Here is a 14,762-nt window from a genome sequence, read left to right as displayed (position 1 = left end):
CTATTACAAAAATCAGCAATCTGGTGAAATAATCTGACATCTGCAAAAAATCTGACATCTTGAAAAAAAAACCCAAAAAACTCTAAACAATGAAAGGAGGTAATATTACTGTGGAAGATAAAATTCAGTCATCTACAAGTAATCCATTTTTCTGCTGAAGACAAAGTGCTTTTATCTACAAATACTGCCACAGAAATTGCAGTACCTTCTTCTGAAAAATTAATATTGTGTAGTATTAGATTCAAACTCTGAGCAATAATTGCAAAAAACCGAAAGATCTTTTTTCCAGTGCAAGAATGTAACACTGAAATTGGTTTATGGCTTTTTTGGCTCTGTAAACAAACTCAGGCAAACAATTTATTACACAGAATCAGTTCTACATAACGAGAAAAAGGGACTCTAAAGACTCAGGCCAACTGATTATGAGTGATCACACATAGTATAGGCAGTACCATATTGCTACTGGCAATGACACTATATGCACCATACATGTAAGGAAAAGATAGCTTTCATGTCTGGAATACACTATAGACTTCTCTGTACAGTTTCTGAGAAAACCACATTATTTCTGAAATTAGTATTTCTGAAATTAGGTAATTTAAGATCTCGTTTCATTCAGATAGAAAAGATATGAACATTTTTTCTATTAAATTCTTGGAGTCTTCTAGCAAATAAAATTAATAAATACTAGTACGAGATTTCAACTTACAGACTGCTCAAACAATTCAGCTACATGTATCATAAACTGAAAAGTATTTTTTGTTATTTTTACTTTCTTTCTTGAAAAATTAAAAGTAACTGCATTTTTTCAAAATATCAAATTCTCCAAATCATTTTAACCACAAATGCAAGTCACAGCTCAGATTAAACTTTGCTCAGCAGATTTTTAATAAACTATAAGAAAAAAAAATTAGTATATAGAGTTTTAAACTGTTCTTATGTTTATAATAACTAAAATTATGTCTGTATAGTAGAAGCATTCTTACCTTGTTTGTCCACATTCACATGTTTTTGTCACAAAGGCTGGGCACGAAGGGCACGGTCCTGGGTGGCACAGACTTAGAAGTAAGTAAAAAAAGCTAATTTAACTTGAGCTTTATTACACTCGCAGAGACACAATCCACCATGACCAACATCAGTGCATTATCAGAACATTATACAGGACTCCTACACTCACTCCTGCAGGGTGTGAAAGCAGTCTTAACACAAGAAAAAAAAATTGATTATTACAATTGCATCAGTCTCAAAGACCACTAATGTTGAAGGAAAAACTGTATTCCTGCCGCTGTCAAATCAACAGTACTACTAACAAATCAATTCTGCTACTGACACATTTGATATATTTGATTTTCACCAGCAAACATGCATCAACTCAACTGTGTTCATCATTGATAACACCCAAAACAATCATCTTATGTCCAAAGCATTAACATAATTATTTCTTTGGTGATCTTAAATACAACAGAGATAAAAACTTCTCTAATAATTTCTTCTTTTGAGCTGGTGGTTTTATCTTTGAACTTAGCGCTTCTAGTGCCACCAGTAAGAGGTGTTGCTCCTCTTCCTGTAAGGTAACACACAGGAGACACAGCAAGTCTGCCTCAGTTTTCTTCTTACTGTCAAGGGCAGTTTCCTGCAGGTGTCATCAATTCTAGTCCTTTATATATCAGATCTTACCTCCTACTTCAAGAAAAACTAGATGTTCCTTATCTGCATGTAAGACCTTAGTTGGGCACAGACAAGCCCAGGTTTGTGAAATTATACTTAACTATCTAGTCTACACTCTTCCTTAGCCAACTCCAAGTTCCCTTCATCTGCAAAAACAGCAGCTCTCATTTGGAGCAATTATTACTAGCTGGAACTGACCAGCACAGACATCTTAGTCAAAAGAAAAAACTCAGAAATATCAGAAAACCCCATAAACACAGACTACCCAGTTACATAGTAACTACTGAATTCCCCAAGGACAGTAACTATAGAAGTACTAATTAGTACACCAGTTACTACAGTCATATGCAATATAGTTGAGACATGCCTCCAGCTTGTCAACAGTGGTCTGGCTTCCTTTCTTCCTCTACCGCTCCTCCTAGCTGACAGTAAGGCCTAACCTATCATTCAATCTACGCCAGCTGTAACAGTAAAGCCAAGCAATTGCACAATAAACCAATTCAAAACAATGAAAAATCCCCCATCACATAAAGCAAATCCAAAAAACAAACAACCAAAACCACCATAACCATCCATCTTTTGATAAATCAGTTTTATGACACAGTGAAGAGTTGAAAAAGCACCAGAGCAGGCACAAGGAAAGGGGAAAAAAAAAGAAAAACTGGATGGATACACAGTAAAGCAGGAAGAAAGCAAAACCACTGAATTAATTAAAACTGTACTGTGGAACTTCAGACAATGAAGCATGCATTCTGCAACATACAAGAAAACCAATCTTACAAGAAAACCTCTTGTAAAAGGACTGCACTGTATATTGCACTGTCTTGACTTCAATTCTCACAGACCCATGTAGGATTCTGAAGACTGGATGCCAACTTATGAACTAAGAATCAGATTAAAGTAAATATGAATTCAAAATACTAGAATCTAGGTCATAACTTGGAAAAGCGAGAAGGCACATCATCTTCGGAAGTCTTGTCATGTTAAGTTTTTTACCTGGTGTATTATTTCTCTCAACACTCTCATATACAGGCAATGCTAAGATTTCTTCCATAACCCCACTCCTGGCATGCTTTCTGATGATACTGTATCATACAACAGCAATTTACATTGATCACAAATATTTTAAAGTTGTAAGTACCAGTAATAATACATCGCAGTCTTACAGCAAGATTCCTTTTGTTAGAACAGTATCAGACAATTTTCAGACATCTGAAAGCTTGGACAATGTATGTTTCTGAAACAGTTTTCTGACCTTTTGTTAATAGGAACAGAAAAATTCTAGTAATGCAAAAACTAATGCTTTGAAATCAAACTTCTGACTTTTGAAATAAGTATTCCTTATGCATCCCTACAGATACACATGCAAAAATCTCTGGTACAATTTAGTTTAGACAGAAGCTACAGTATGACTACAGCTCTAGGACATACTCGATCCATACAACAACAATTAAGATTGAAATTCAGATTTCATTCAGCATAGAGACATGCACAGGAAGTGCAGAAAGTGCTCCTCAGATGATAAAGATGGGTGATACCTTTAGAGTTTTAGTCCTGGTCTAGGGGATTAAGCAAAAATCTAAGTTAAATGACTTGACAATGTTGCAAACTGAACTCAAAAAGGCTGAAGACTTCAGTATTAACTTCTGTTTGGTGAATGCAGAGGTTTTTTTAACTGAACCTTCATTCAGTATTAACTTCTGTCTAGTGAATGCAGAGGTTTTTTTAACTGAACCTTCATTATCTACCATTACCATGGAGGATTATTTTGCAATTTACTGCTGCTGCTCTGGAGAACTGGCATACAAGAAAAGTTGTGAAGATAGATACATCTAGACAGAGGAAAAATTAAACTTCCATTTGCCTGACAGTGAAAGTATTAGATACTATAACAGAACAAAAAGGGGACTTGTACTGCTGTAGAGAAGATTACAGCACCAAAGATCTATGAAGGAAGTCCAGTGACTAAAATTTAAATTAACAGAGATGTGGGAAATGGATTTGTAGAGAGTTCTCAGGGCCTGACAGGAGGCCCACACAGTATGCATCTGTATGCAAACTTTGAGATAAGAAATGTTGACTTAGAAATGCCATGGAATAGGACAGATATTGTTGAGAGAGAAATGGAGTTAGAAAAAAAAGTTTCAATGGATGGCCTGGCAAATAAGACTAGATACTTTGGAGAAATAGAACTATGAAAGATGCCTTATACTAGGACTCATGAGAGGTAGTTTTAGATGATTGGTTTTAAAGCACCTACAGCATGGTGTGGCAAAAAACTGATAGACCGAGAAACACTTACAGTGTATTGTAATTAGGAAATAGCTGGCTTCTGAATGTGATGACGTGAATTATAACATCTGTATTGTCTCACCCTTCTCATGAGACTGAAAATGGAATAAAAGTTTTTAAAAGACCTCTCAGTTGCCCCATCTCTGGGTCAGAAAAAGGGTATTGTCTGACAGAGAGAAATTTCATTTACTGCCTTTATAAGACCTCTTTCAAATGCTGTCAAGGCCTTGCATAGTTTCAGCTGGCAGGGAGAACTTCAGAGCCTTAAAAGAAGTTTTGCTTTGTTAAGAAGTTTATTATCAGGAACATTTTATTGAAGGTTAAGCTAGATGTTTCTGTGATGTAGAACCTAACACTGTAAAATAAATGTGTTTTTAAACTAAAAATGTGACAAGAAGTCACCTTGAGAAGTGTTATGCATGCCATAGCACAACACTAGCAAAAGGTCTGCAAAGCATTCCCCTTTCAAACAGCTGCTTACCGGTTCCTCAGCTCTGCCAAATAACTGTTTATATAAATGGTTACCAATAAATCTGAGTAAATATAAGATTTATTACTAAACCGGTTGATGTGTTCAGGCCTGAGTAGTAGGCCTAAGCCAGAGTTGACTTACTAGATGCATCCCAAGCACTGTGTGACTACTGATACCATCAGTATTATTTAGCTAAAAAGAGACGACCAAGAGCTTATACCCACTGTTTAACACCAAACCCCTGCTTTAAAAACTTTCACATAACCTTCTGTAGTTACCAGCAAGCAATGTATCCTTTTAAGAAATTTTCCCAGCTAACATGAATAGAGGCTTGCTTGTAGGGTATTTTAGGGGAAAACCCTCACAGCCAAGGCCTGGGCTCTGGCCAAGCCCTGGCCCTGGCTGGTCCGCAAGCATGCCATCAGATTCAGGTGTTTCTGTGCTAAAAATACATTCAAGTCACTTTGACTTGCTGATTTGGACCTATAAAAGCTGGACCCACTTTCAGGGCAAATTTGGAGGCCTCACCTACAGGTGGACTCACCATGTAGGATTTTGCTAATTGCTGGGAAGGGTTCTTCAGGTACTCACTGTGAAACAGAGCTTCCCAGCAACTATGGACTCTGGGTGACAGTGAAGTATTTAGGCAATTGATGATGGATCTAACTTTCTCAATCACTATCCTTTCTCTCACAAAGTAATGATTAGGTACACTACCTTGCTTATTTTTCCTTGTTGCTAGAGCCAAGCACATGTTTTCTTGAATGTATAATTTTACTTTTGTATTATCTTAATATTCATTGTAAAATAAGAAGACCATTCTTTCCATTGGCGTCTGTGTCCTTTAAATCACCCGTGTCAATTGGCAGTGTAAATCGCCTTAACTTATTTTCACCAAAATGGGGTGTGGTGTTGAAAAGGAAAAACAAAACAGCTTTTAGGATATTTGCAAACAGAATGACAGTTCTGGTTCAAACCTTATCACCTTATGGGAGCATGTGGGAGGAGGGGAAAATGGCATACAGCAAATCCACAATCCAAGGAAATAAATGCTTGCAAGAAGTTCTGAGATAATCTAAACTTAAGCAAGAATCATGAAATAGAGCACTCTCTTGAGGAAAATCTCTGCCCAGACATATATCATGATCCAGACTTATCATCTGCATTCAAATACTAAAGCCCTGCATCTCTAACTCCACCAATGATACAACAAGAGGGAACTAAGTTCCTGCTTGCTTTTTGATACAGCAGATGATGGTGGCCTGTGTCCTCACAGACACTGAAGATTCCCATATGGGAGAAAGAAGTGTCCAAAATATGATGAACATCCAAAACTGGTAACATTGATGTTGAAAGTGCATTCCTCTCCAGTTCACCATCCTAAGTTCAAGAGTGTCAAGAACATCGATTATCTGCATGCCTACTGTTGCCTTATCTCCAGGACTGGATAATCTCATCATGGTTTTATTCATGTGAAACATAAAGTTGAATTATAACATTTTTAAATACGCTACAACTGGTCATAAATTGGGACTCAATTTTCACAGCTTTTATGCAGATCAGACATTTGGAGACTAAAAATTTGTAGCACCCCAATGTCACACTATTGTCACTACTCTTCAGAAGACTTTCTAGAAGAGAATGCCAAAGACTGAATCTCTGCTGTAGACTAGGACAGGAAAGAAGAGAAGACATCTGCTTCCAAGCCCTACAGGAAAGTTTGTCAGGCAACAAATTGCAGTCAGGGAGTTCTCAAAGTGGTTAAGAAGTCTGCTTATTTCTGACTGGGCAAAAGATATGTCCATGAACATATGCCTCCTGAGATGGAGGCGTGCCACTGGTCTCCAAGAGAATCAGTGTTCTCTTCAGGGTACCAGCTACCTCAAGTGTAGTCTGAAAGTTGAAAGTAAATTAAGAAAACAGCCATGACACTTAAATGAAATAAAACATAAATCTGTATGCATAAATACATAATGCATAAATATAAATTCAATCTAATATCAAAAAGAAGTCTAATTAACATTTCCAGGTATGGGAAACAAATATTAAAGAATTATTCTGACATTCAATAAAATGTTGAAATATATTTGAAGCAGAAAACATTAAATACAAAGTTCAGAGTAAAGTTCTGAGCTTTAGCAAATCTTGGAAAAAGTGTCAGGCGACAATCTATTGGAATGGGTGAAGTTTCTGACCAAGAGCAGAAAACTGCTTCTATCAAAAATTTCCAAAACCAGAAATATGAACAGATGTTAAGGACCAACTTCCATGCAAATTGAAGCTAGATACAATGGGAACAACATATAATTTATGTTGTTAGCAAGCAAGCATATTTATACATTGAAAAAAATAATATTAAAAAATCTCACATAAAACATCCAAAACTGAAAACAGAGACACCCTCCTGTAGTGGTCTGGATTTGTTTATTTAAGATTTTCCTAATTTTAAAATTTCCCAACCAATGTGTTGATGAGTGTGGTGGGCTTCAGTGCTGGCTAATTACCAGTGCACTCATTTCCTGCTGTGAGATAGGATTAGGAGAAAGGTAAAGTAGGTTCAAAACCTTTAAAAGGGTATAAAGAAAATTTTATTAAAATAATTAAAAGAAAAAAACCTAGTAAGAATCAGAACAAACCCTTCAGAACACTTCTTCTTCTCCCACAACCTTTTCTTTCCCACTGATAATGTAAAGAAAGAAAACCTAAAATTTCTAGTTAGTTTACCACCTCTAAAATAGTCTTTCTTTAGTTCACTTAGGGAGAGAAGTCCCTCTTGTTAATGTTATGAAGACTTCTTCACAAGAGGAAAAAAACAGTACTCTCGTGGCTCTCCATTTCATTGCGAATAAGAGACACCCAGGGAACCCTGTTATCGTGAAGTCCTTCCGATTTCCACAAGTCTTCCCACAGCTTGTCAATAGGTCAACAATACCCTTATGGGTATTGTTTTAAAGATGAGTTGTTCAAAGGTAAAAATTCTCATTATTTATCTCTAACATCATCTTCATCCCTAGGAACAGAGATCTTCTCTTTCTTCTCCTGGGGGCACAGGACTACTCTGTCTTTCTCCGCTCAAACTTCTCATGGGATTACAGCTACTTTAACATCTGCTTATTTTGGCACTGAGGTCTTTACTTGGTATCTATAATCTGAACCCTTTCATCTCCCCATAGTTTCCTGTGTTATAAGGAAAAAGAGGGTTTTTTCCATAGCTTACAGGAGAATTTGAGCCATAAGATCAAGGCATCTTCCCCTCCCTCCCATCTGTGACTTAAATCTTCCTCACTGACTATGATGTTTTCATGTTGTTCTTTTACATGCTTGCATCTTGTCATCTTGTTCCTTTCTCTCACTCGAGGGAGGATTAAAGAATTGAAAGGGTTAACATCCCGCCTGGAGCCCGGCTGGGCCCTACAGACTGCGGGAGTTGTAATTAGGGGGAGTTGTAATTAGGGAAGTGGCTGGGATCCAATCGAATCAGCCAGGCTAGAACCCAGCAGCAGCACACTGGGGGTGGGGGGTGGCTTCTCGCTCCCCCTGCCCGATGGCTGAGGGCAGCTTCCATGGGAGTAAAATCCCGGCACCAGCCTGGGGCTGCTCCCGGGGCCCGGCTGGGCTCTTGGCCGACTGGAGGGCGGGGGTGTAGTAGGTAGTCAGATGTTAGCAAGGCCGGCTCCATCCAGCCCCGCGGTACTCCCCTCTCCCTGCTCAGCAGCCCCAGGGCTGGCAGGCGGCCCAGGGAAGGGGCCTCAACCCCGCAGCCGGGCCGGGCCGGCCCCATGGCAGGGGCCGCCCAGCCCCGTTACTCCTCATTGGAAGGGAAAGAAAAACTTCCCGGGTTTCTTCCGTCTTTAACATGTGTCTTTACAGAAGCCTGTCCAGTTTCTTAGTGGTAAGACTTACAGTGGTAACACTGTAAGTTACACAAAAAGCTTTTGCCTCACTTCCCAAAATTTTCCTCCCATTCCAAACCATGACACTTCCTTTCCCTCTCTTCACTGAATTATACTAATAAAATGTTAGCAGAACCAATCTGAGTTACATATGCTGATTAAAATTTCCATGAGGGGTTCTGGTTAAACTATCTGATGGTCTCAACAAATAAAAAAATACAAATGCCCTTTTATCCTAAACAGTTTGCAAACCAAAAAAAAAAAAAAAAAAAAACAAAGGAAAGAAGTGGTCTTTCAGTTTAAACAAGTAGCACTAATCCCAAATTAAGATATTCAAACACTTTTACGCGAATAACAGCACCTGAAAAATCTGGTGGACGACCGGACATGTTTAGAGTTACTTTCAGCCACTATTATTTCTTTACTTCAGTGAAAATTCTTGAAACCAAGTCAGATAGCTGGTTCAGTTCCTAAACTATGATAGAAATGTTGCTACAACTATTGTAGACATCCTGTTCATGCTCTCATATGAACTCACTTTAGACATACCAATACAAAAGCATTTCAGCCTTTTCATTTCTTTCAGGCTTCAGCTGAACTATAAATCTCTGTAGGTTCTAAATCTCTAAGCATATCCTGGAATCAAAAAATAAGCAAATATAGTCTTCAGAAATTTTCTCGAAATAATTTCAGTGTTTATATAATAAACATTTACTTACATGTTGCAAAGATGTGGACAGTCCAAACACTGCCTCTTCTTTCCACAAAGTTCCCCACAGCTATGTGGGATTTCATTTCTATTCCATTCAGGATTGTGCACCTTACCTAAACCATGTCAAAGACAAAAAGGTGTTTATTGTTTTGAATACCAGACTGCATTTGTGAAAAATATCGTACCAAAGAGAAAAAGCAGTACTTTAAATACTGGCAAGTAGTCTTCTTTGACAAAAAAATTACACAAATGTTTATGTTATTCTGTACTGATACATACTCAGCTTTTTTAAAAGAATGTGCCATTGGAATAGCAAGCTCCAGAATATTCTTTCCTTCTGTACTCTCAATCAGCAGACATGCAGGTAGCTGATACATTAAATTAAACTGATAAAGCACATGAAAACTAAAAGCCCCCTGCAGTTGATCAGGCTGCACAGTAGCTAAGAAAATTGAAGGGTGAAACTCCCTTGCTGTCTCAATGCAGCAGGGAGGGGGAAAAAAAAGGAACAAAGTAGAAGATACTGATCCCAGAAAGTAAGATCTACCTGGCATGGTGATGGGGAATAGGGAATTAAATAAGTGGGCAAATTATGAAAGTCACTTCTATAAAAAGAAGCAGACTCTACATTAATAAAATATTAAAGGTTAATGAATTTTGATGAACGAAGTTTTAAACAAGAAGCATGTTAGCTTCAGGTATTCTATATTTCAGATAAGCACTAAACCATATTTTCATTAATCTGAGATATTATCATCAAATCTCATAGCTCTAAGTGCAGGGTCATCAGGGTTAAAGCTAATTACCATCATTAACACTCTTGGCTTTCTGCAAGAGGGGAATTAAATTAACAGGGAAGCAACTAAGCCAATGTTGCAAATTTGAGTTGTGACAATCAAAACCAACAAGAAAATGTATATTTGGTGACATAGTCACATAATTGAATTTTTTAAAATATACCTCTGTATATTCTACAGTATTAAGTTAGAAAAATATGAATAAACACTACAGATAGCATTTATTCACCAGAGTTTCAATTAAACTAATTGAATATCCAGGAAAGTTCCCAGAAAGATCTGAAGCTTCAGAAGAAAAATAAGACAGGAATTCCCTCATGGGTGAAAGTGTGGGGAAAAAAAAATCACACTTAACCACACTCAGCACATGGTTAGTACTTTGCATCAAATACAAGACAGGTTTACATAAGTGACTGATGATGTCCGTATTATATATCATTAATGTAAAATTATCTGCAGAAGATTGAACTCTTATGTTACTACATGCTGCTCTGGGAGTAATAATTCTGCAGACAATTTAAAGTTCTTACTGTAGATCTCCTAAACCATGAAACGCCTTTAGGCTAAGGAGAATTTCTTTCCTATTTAACAGACAGATGTCCTGTCTGTTAGATGTTTTAAAAACTGTAATTTTCATTTGGTCTAATTTTCATTCATGGTCAATTCATTCTGACCGCATTATTATCTCTAAAAACTGAATTATTATCCCTATATTAATAAAGTTTCACACATTGTTGTACAAAAACTCTGCCTTAACTGCATTGCACTGTTTCTAACTGATTCACTAACACATTTAGATAAAAACATAAAACCATTTTAGCAAATCTTGCTTCTTTAGACAAGTTTACTGACACAGTTTCTGTCTCAAATTCAGAACATTCTGTTTTCTAGAAAGTGAGGTGAAAGCTTCCAGTGACTCTGATTTAAGGAAAAGAAAGCTATGTGAAAACAATCTAGATCACGGAAGTGCTGATTCTAAACAACACTTATTCATATCTATGCAATTAAGTAATAACATTTCTCCTTTTTGTTTTATATTTATGGCTTGATGAGTGCTGTACTCATGCCATTAACCTTTTTTATTAAACACATATCTACACAGAGGTCTGAAAAGCCTGAATATTTTTTTCCTATTTAAGCTCCATGTGTCTCTGAACAACATAAATCACAAAACTGGTAAATCAATTTAAAGGTTTAGGTAGTTGTATCCTTGAGTTGTGTATTATTTTGGTCTTGCCACAAAGACGTAAACATGCAGGTTATTCCGTTCCTTCTATAGGAGGAAAGCTCACAAGATACCAGCCAAAATCTATCATTATTCCATAAAAATCACTGTTTCTACATAATGATATGAAAATATTTACCACTTGGGACTTACTATTTTCTTTTAATTTCTCAAGCATGATTCTCTGTGCAGCCACCTTCCAGTGTCAATAAAATTTTTTAAAAATTCAGTTTCAGGCATGTAAGCAAACAAGCACCAATACTGAAATTCATATTAAGAAAAAGGAATCAAAATGACAAAACTATTTTTCTTTGCAAAAAGCACGTGAGAAACTCACCACAGAAACAAGTGTAAGTTTTAGGAACTTGCACAGAAGCATTCTGACAAGCCGGACATCTCCAACCGCTATTGCCATCTGTAGGTAAAAAACCAAAAAAAAGGACTTGAAGTAAATAAAAGACCTAATCCACAAGCCTAGAATAAGTTCTTCTACTTTGTTTTTTAACACAGTTGCAAATAAATTAATTTTTCCACTTACTCAGAAGTGGTGAGAAAACACATTCATAAGAATACATTTTATACAGTATTGACATCAACGCAGCCATATTTCATTTCAATAGGCTACAACCTTTTACTGAAGCAAGCACGTTTTTAAACTCCCAATTTTTCTATACTTCACCATATCTAAAGCTGTGAGTGGAAAAAAAGTGTTAAGAGAAGGAAATTGGAATATATAAGTACCTCACACAAATCACTACCTGTATTTTCCTTTTCACTATCCTCTCATAAGTTTATGTGTTTTGTAGAAGACAAATTTAGTGTTGCCCCACATTCAGATAAAATCAGTGTTATATAAACCAGAATAATCTAATTTATTCATTTACATTCTTCTTCAAGTTATTTTAATAAATAGTAGTTATCTTGTTTCTGTGTTTCAGGAGGGTGCATTAGCAGTAGAGGAAGAACAGTAAAGTGGAAGAAAAGCAACATTAATTTTCCCCAATTCAGTACATATTGTGCCATTAAGAATATGAGTCTGAGAGCGCTACCGAACACAAAAGAGGTCACAGACAAGAGAGATATGTTTTTATAACTATATATAGATATTAAAAAGGAAAAAAACTGATTAACACTTTTGTCTCTCTTAACTGAATCAATTCAGTGCTGGTAAATTAATAAACCTGTGATTTTATAATTATTCTTCACTATTAAGAAATCTGACCAAGATGCGTGATAATTTCATGTTACGAAAGCAGAAGGGATTGCTGCCACTGCCCAGCCCGGACCGCTTTCTGTGGCAGCCTCAGGCTTTTTTGTTACACTCTAACCCAGCACTTCAGGTCCAACAACCCCTAAGTTTTCCGTTACATTTGTTTGCCACCCCAGGGGGTGGGCTTGCTTCTGCCATCCCAACTGCCACTCCGAGGTTCCGGCTGCAGCCTATTTCACCATCTAGCCTGTCCGCCATTACCACGTGAGGGAAACGCAGCTGAACTCGCGCCACAGCGCCCCCTGCAGCTACGAGGGAATCATTGCACCTGCCCTGCCTGGCTGGGAGCCAACAGTTCCCCCCGCCCCCGGCTGGGACCGTAACTGTACCAAAAGGGAAAGTGCCTGCAGCCTAGAGAAGGCTGTTACTGGGTTTTTGGTTTTTTGTTCTGCTGCTGTTGTTGTTTGCTTTGTTATACATACTAGTATCACGAACTGTTATTCCTTTCCCTGTACTTTGCCTGAAAGCCCCTTAATTTCAAAGTTATAATGACTCCGAGGAAAGAGAGTCATACCCTCCTACCACGGGTCCCTCCAACCAAGGGAGGTTCCCGCGTTCCTTGGCAGACACCTTACAAACCAAGACACATTGCTGCAAAAACATAAAATGAATATTCAAAACTCATCAGCAAATAGGCTCGAAGTGAAACATACCAGTGAAAACTTTGGTTGCTAAATTAGGTAAGATTTTCTGGAATTCATTATAACATTTGCAGAATCAAAGGAAATAGTGTCCTTCGATTAAAATTTAAAAATAATTTTTTTAAAATTTAAAAAACCAATTAAAATTAAAATTAATTTTAATTAATTAAAAAAATTTTAAAAAACCAAAACAACATTTTTCCCCTTCCAAAACCCAGCAAATTATGGAGTTAGGTAGATTACAGTGTCCCATTTTTCCTACAGCAGACAGTAATAAGTGCCAGGATTCTAGTGAATTCCTCATTATCCAAAGCCTGAAATGTAGAACATATACTGAAACAACCTATGGTAAAACAAATAAACTCTGGATTACAAAATCTAAACAAGATGGGGTAGCAAAGTCTGCAGGTCAAAAATATATATACTGTTGTCTTTATTGGAGCTCTGGTATCAGTTCTACTGAGGCCACAACCTTTAACTTCAGTTAATGATTAGCTCTAGTTTTCTCATATGCAGAATGCAGTAACATATTTAGTCCAGAAATCCTTATACGAAAAAGCAAATAGCCCAAAATCTTGCTATTTTAAAAGCTTTCAGGATTCAAGCATCTAAGGTGACTGTCTTGAAAGATAAAAGGCCCCTTAAACAAGCAGCTACTCTTTTGTCAAGGAGTAAGCTGTTCCAGGGAGATAAATCAACTCCAAAAAAGGGGAGTCACTCAACAATCACTCTCAATTTGGCTTATAAAGTTTGCAAATAAAGTTTGGCTTTTAACCTCCTAAGAATTGTCACATTTCTCCCTTGTGCCCACCTCACGGTAAATGTCTTCAGTTGGAAATGCAAGTTGTGGCTGGGGGTGTGTACTCTGTTGCCATCTGTTAGAGGGGGGGCAGTTATCTTCTGTTAATTGGGCCACCACTTAAAACCAGGTGGGGCAGTTTTTTATCTCTTCCACAACCAATCCTTCCTGCGCAAAATATCTTCTGCTAATGGGCCATTGAGTCTCACTGCATGACTGACAAAATTACATCATCCCATTGTGAGATGCTCTGCCCAGGGGGAGGAGACAAGCATTCCTACCTGGATGTAATCTGAAATTTGGAACATCACAGGCACCCTTTTCCCACTGGATTACCAGAGGAAAACCAGGCCCATCTACACCACCACTGGACCTTCAGAGGAAAACTACACTCTTCTACAGGATCACTGCTTCAACAGAACCACATTTGTCACTCCAGGAGGACTGAAGCCACCATTTAATTGGACTGCTACCAACACCTTGACCAACAGGATGTCAGGTTGTGTTCTGACTCTGTCAGTGTTGTTTTGTATTACTGGATTTTTTAAAAAAATCTGTCCTAATAATTGTTATTCCTACTCCCGTATCTTTGCCTGACAGCCTCTTGATTTCAAAATTAGAATAATTCGGAGGGAGGGGGTCTGCATTTTCCTCTTCAAGAGAGGCTCCTGCCTTCCTTAGAAAACACCTGTCTTTTCAAACCAAGACAGTAAAGTAGTACCTCAAGCACCTTTGAAATAAACTCACCAAGTGAGAACTGGGGCCCACAACCAGCTCTTCCCAGAAGTCTGACTATGCATCTTCTGCAAAAAGAACTTTGCAACCAATCCTTTCTGCAGGAGATTTACAGTTTGCAAGAACTTCTGTCAAAAATTTGGAACTAGGTGACACTGTATTTCCTCAGTCTGCCCAGAGATACAAAATGATACAAAGAATGGCAAATGCGAGCAAGCAGGGTACAGAAAAAAATGAAGGCTACTTCAGGATTACCAT

The 14,762-nt window shown here is 37.5% G+C and overlaps 1 protein-coding gene across 1 annotated transcript in view; it reads right to left on the bottom strand.

Annotated features, from left to right (window-relative positions):
- The window catches only part of NFX1 (nuclear transcription factor, X-box binding 1), a 68,378-nt gene that overhangs the window by 38,175 nt on the left and 15,441 nt on the right, over nt 1–14,762 (bottom strand). The window contains exons 4-6 of the mRNA XM_030964249.1: nt 11,397–11,474; nt 9,045–9,150; nt 987–1,058 (exon numbers count right to left, since the gene is read on the bottom strand). Coding sequence (XP_030820109.1) covers nt 987–1,058; nt 9,045–9,150; nt 11,397–11,474 — 256 coding nt within the window. The remainder of the gene's footprint in view (nt 1–986; nt 1,059–9,044; nt 9,151–11,396; nt 11,475–14,762) is intronic.

Source organism: Camarhynchus parvulus, chromosome 2, assembly GCF_901933205.1.
Source record: "Camarhynchus parvulus chromosome 2, STF_HiC, whole genome shotgun sequence".
NCBI lineage: Eukaryota > Metazoa > Chordata > Aves > Passeriformes > Thraupidae > Camarhynchus > Camarhynchus parvulus.
The sequence above is the reverse complement of the archived record's forward strand: the minus strand, read 5'-3'. Positions and strand labels throughout refer to the sequence as shown.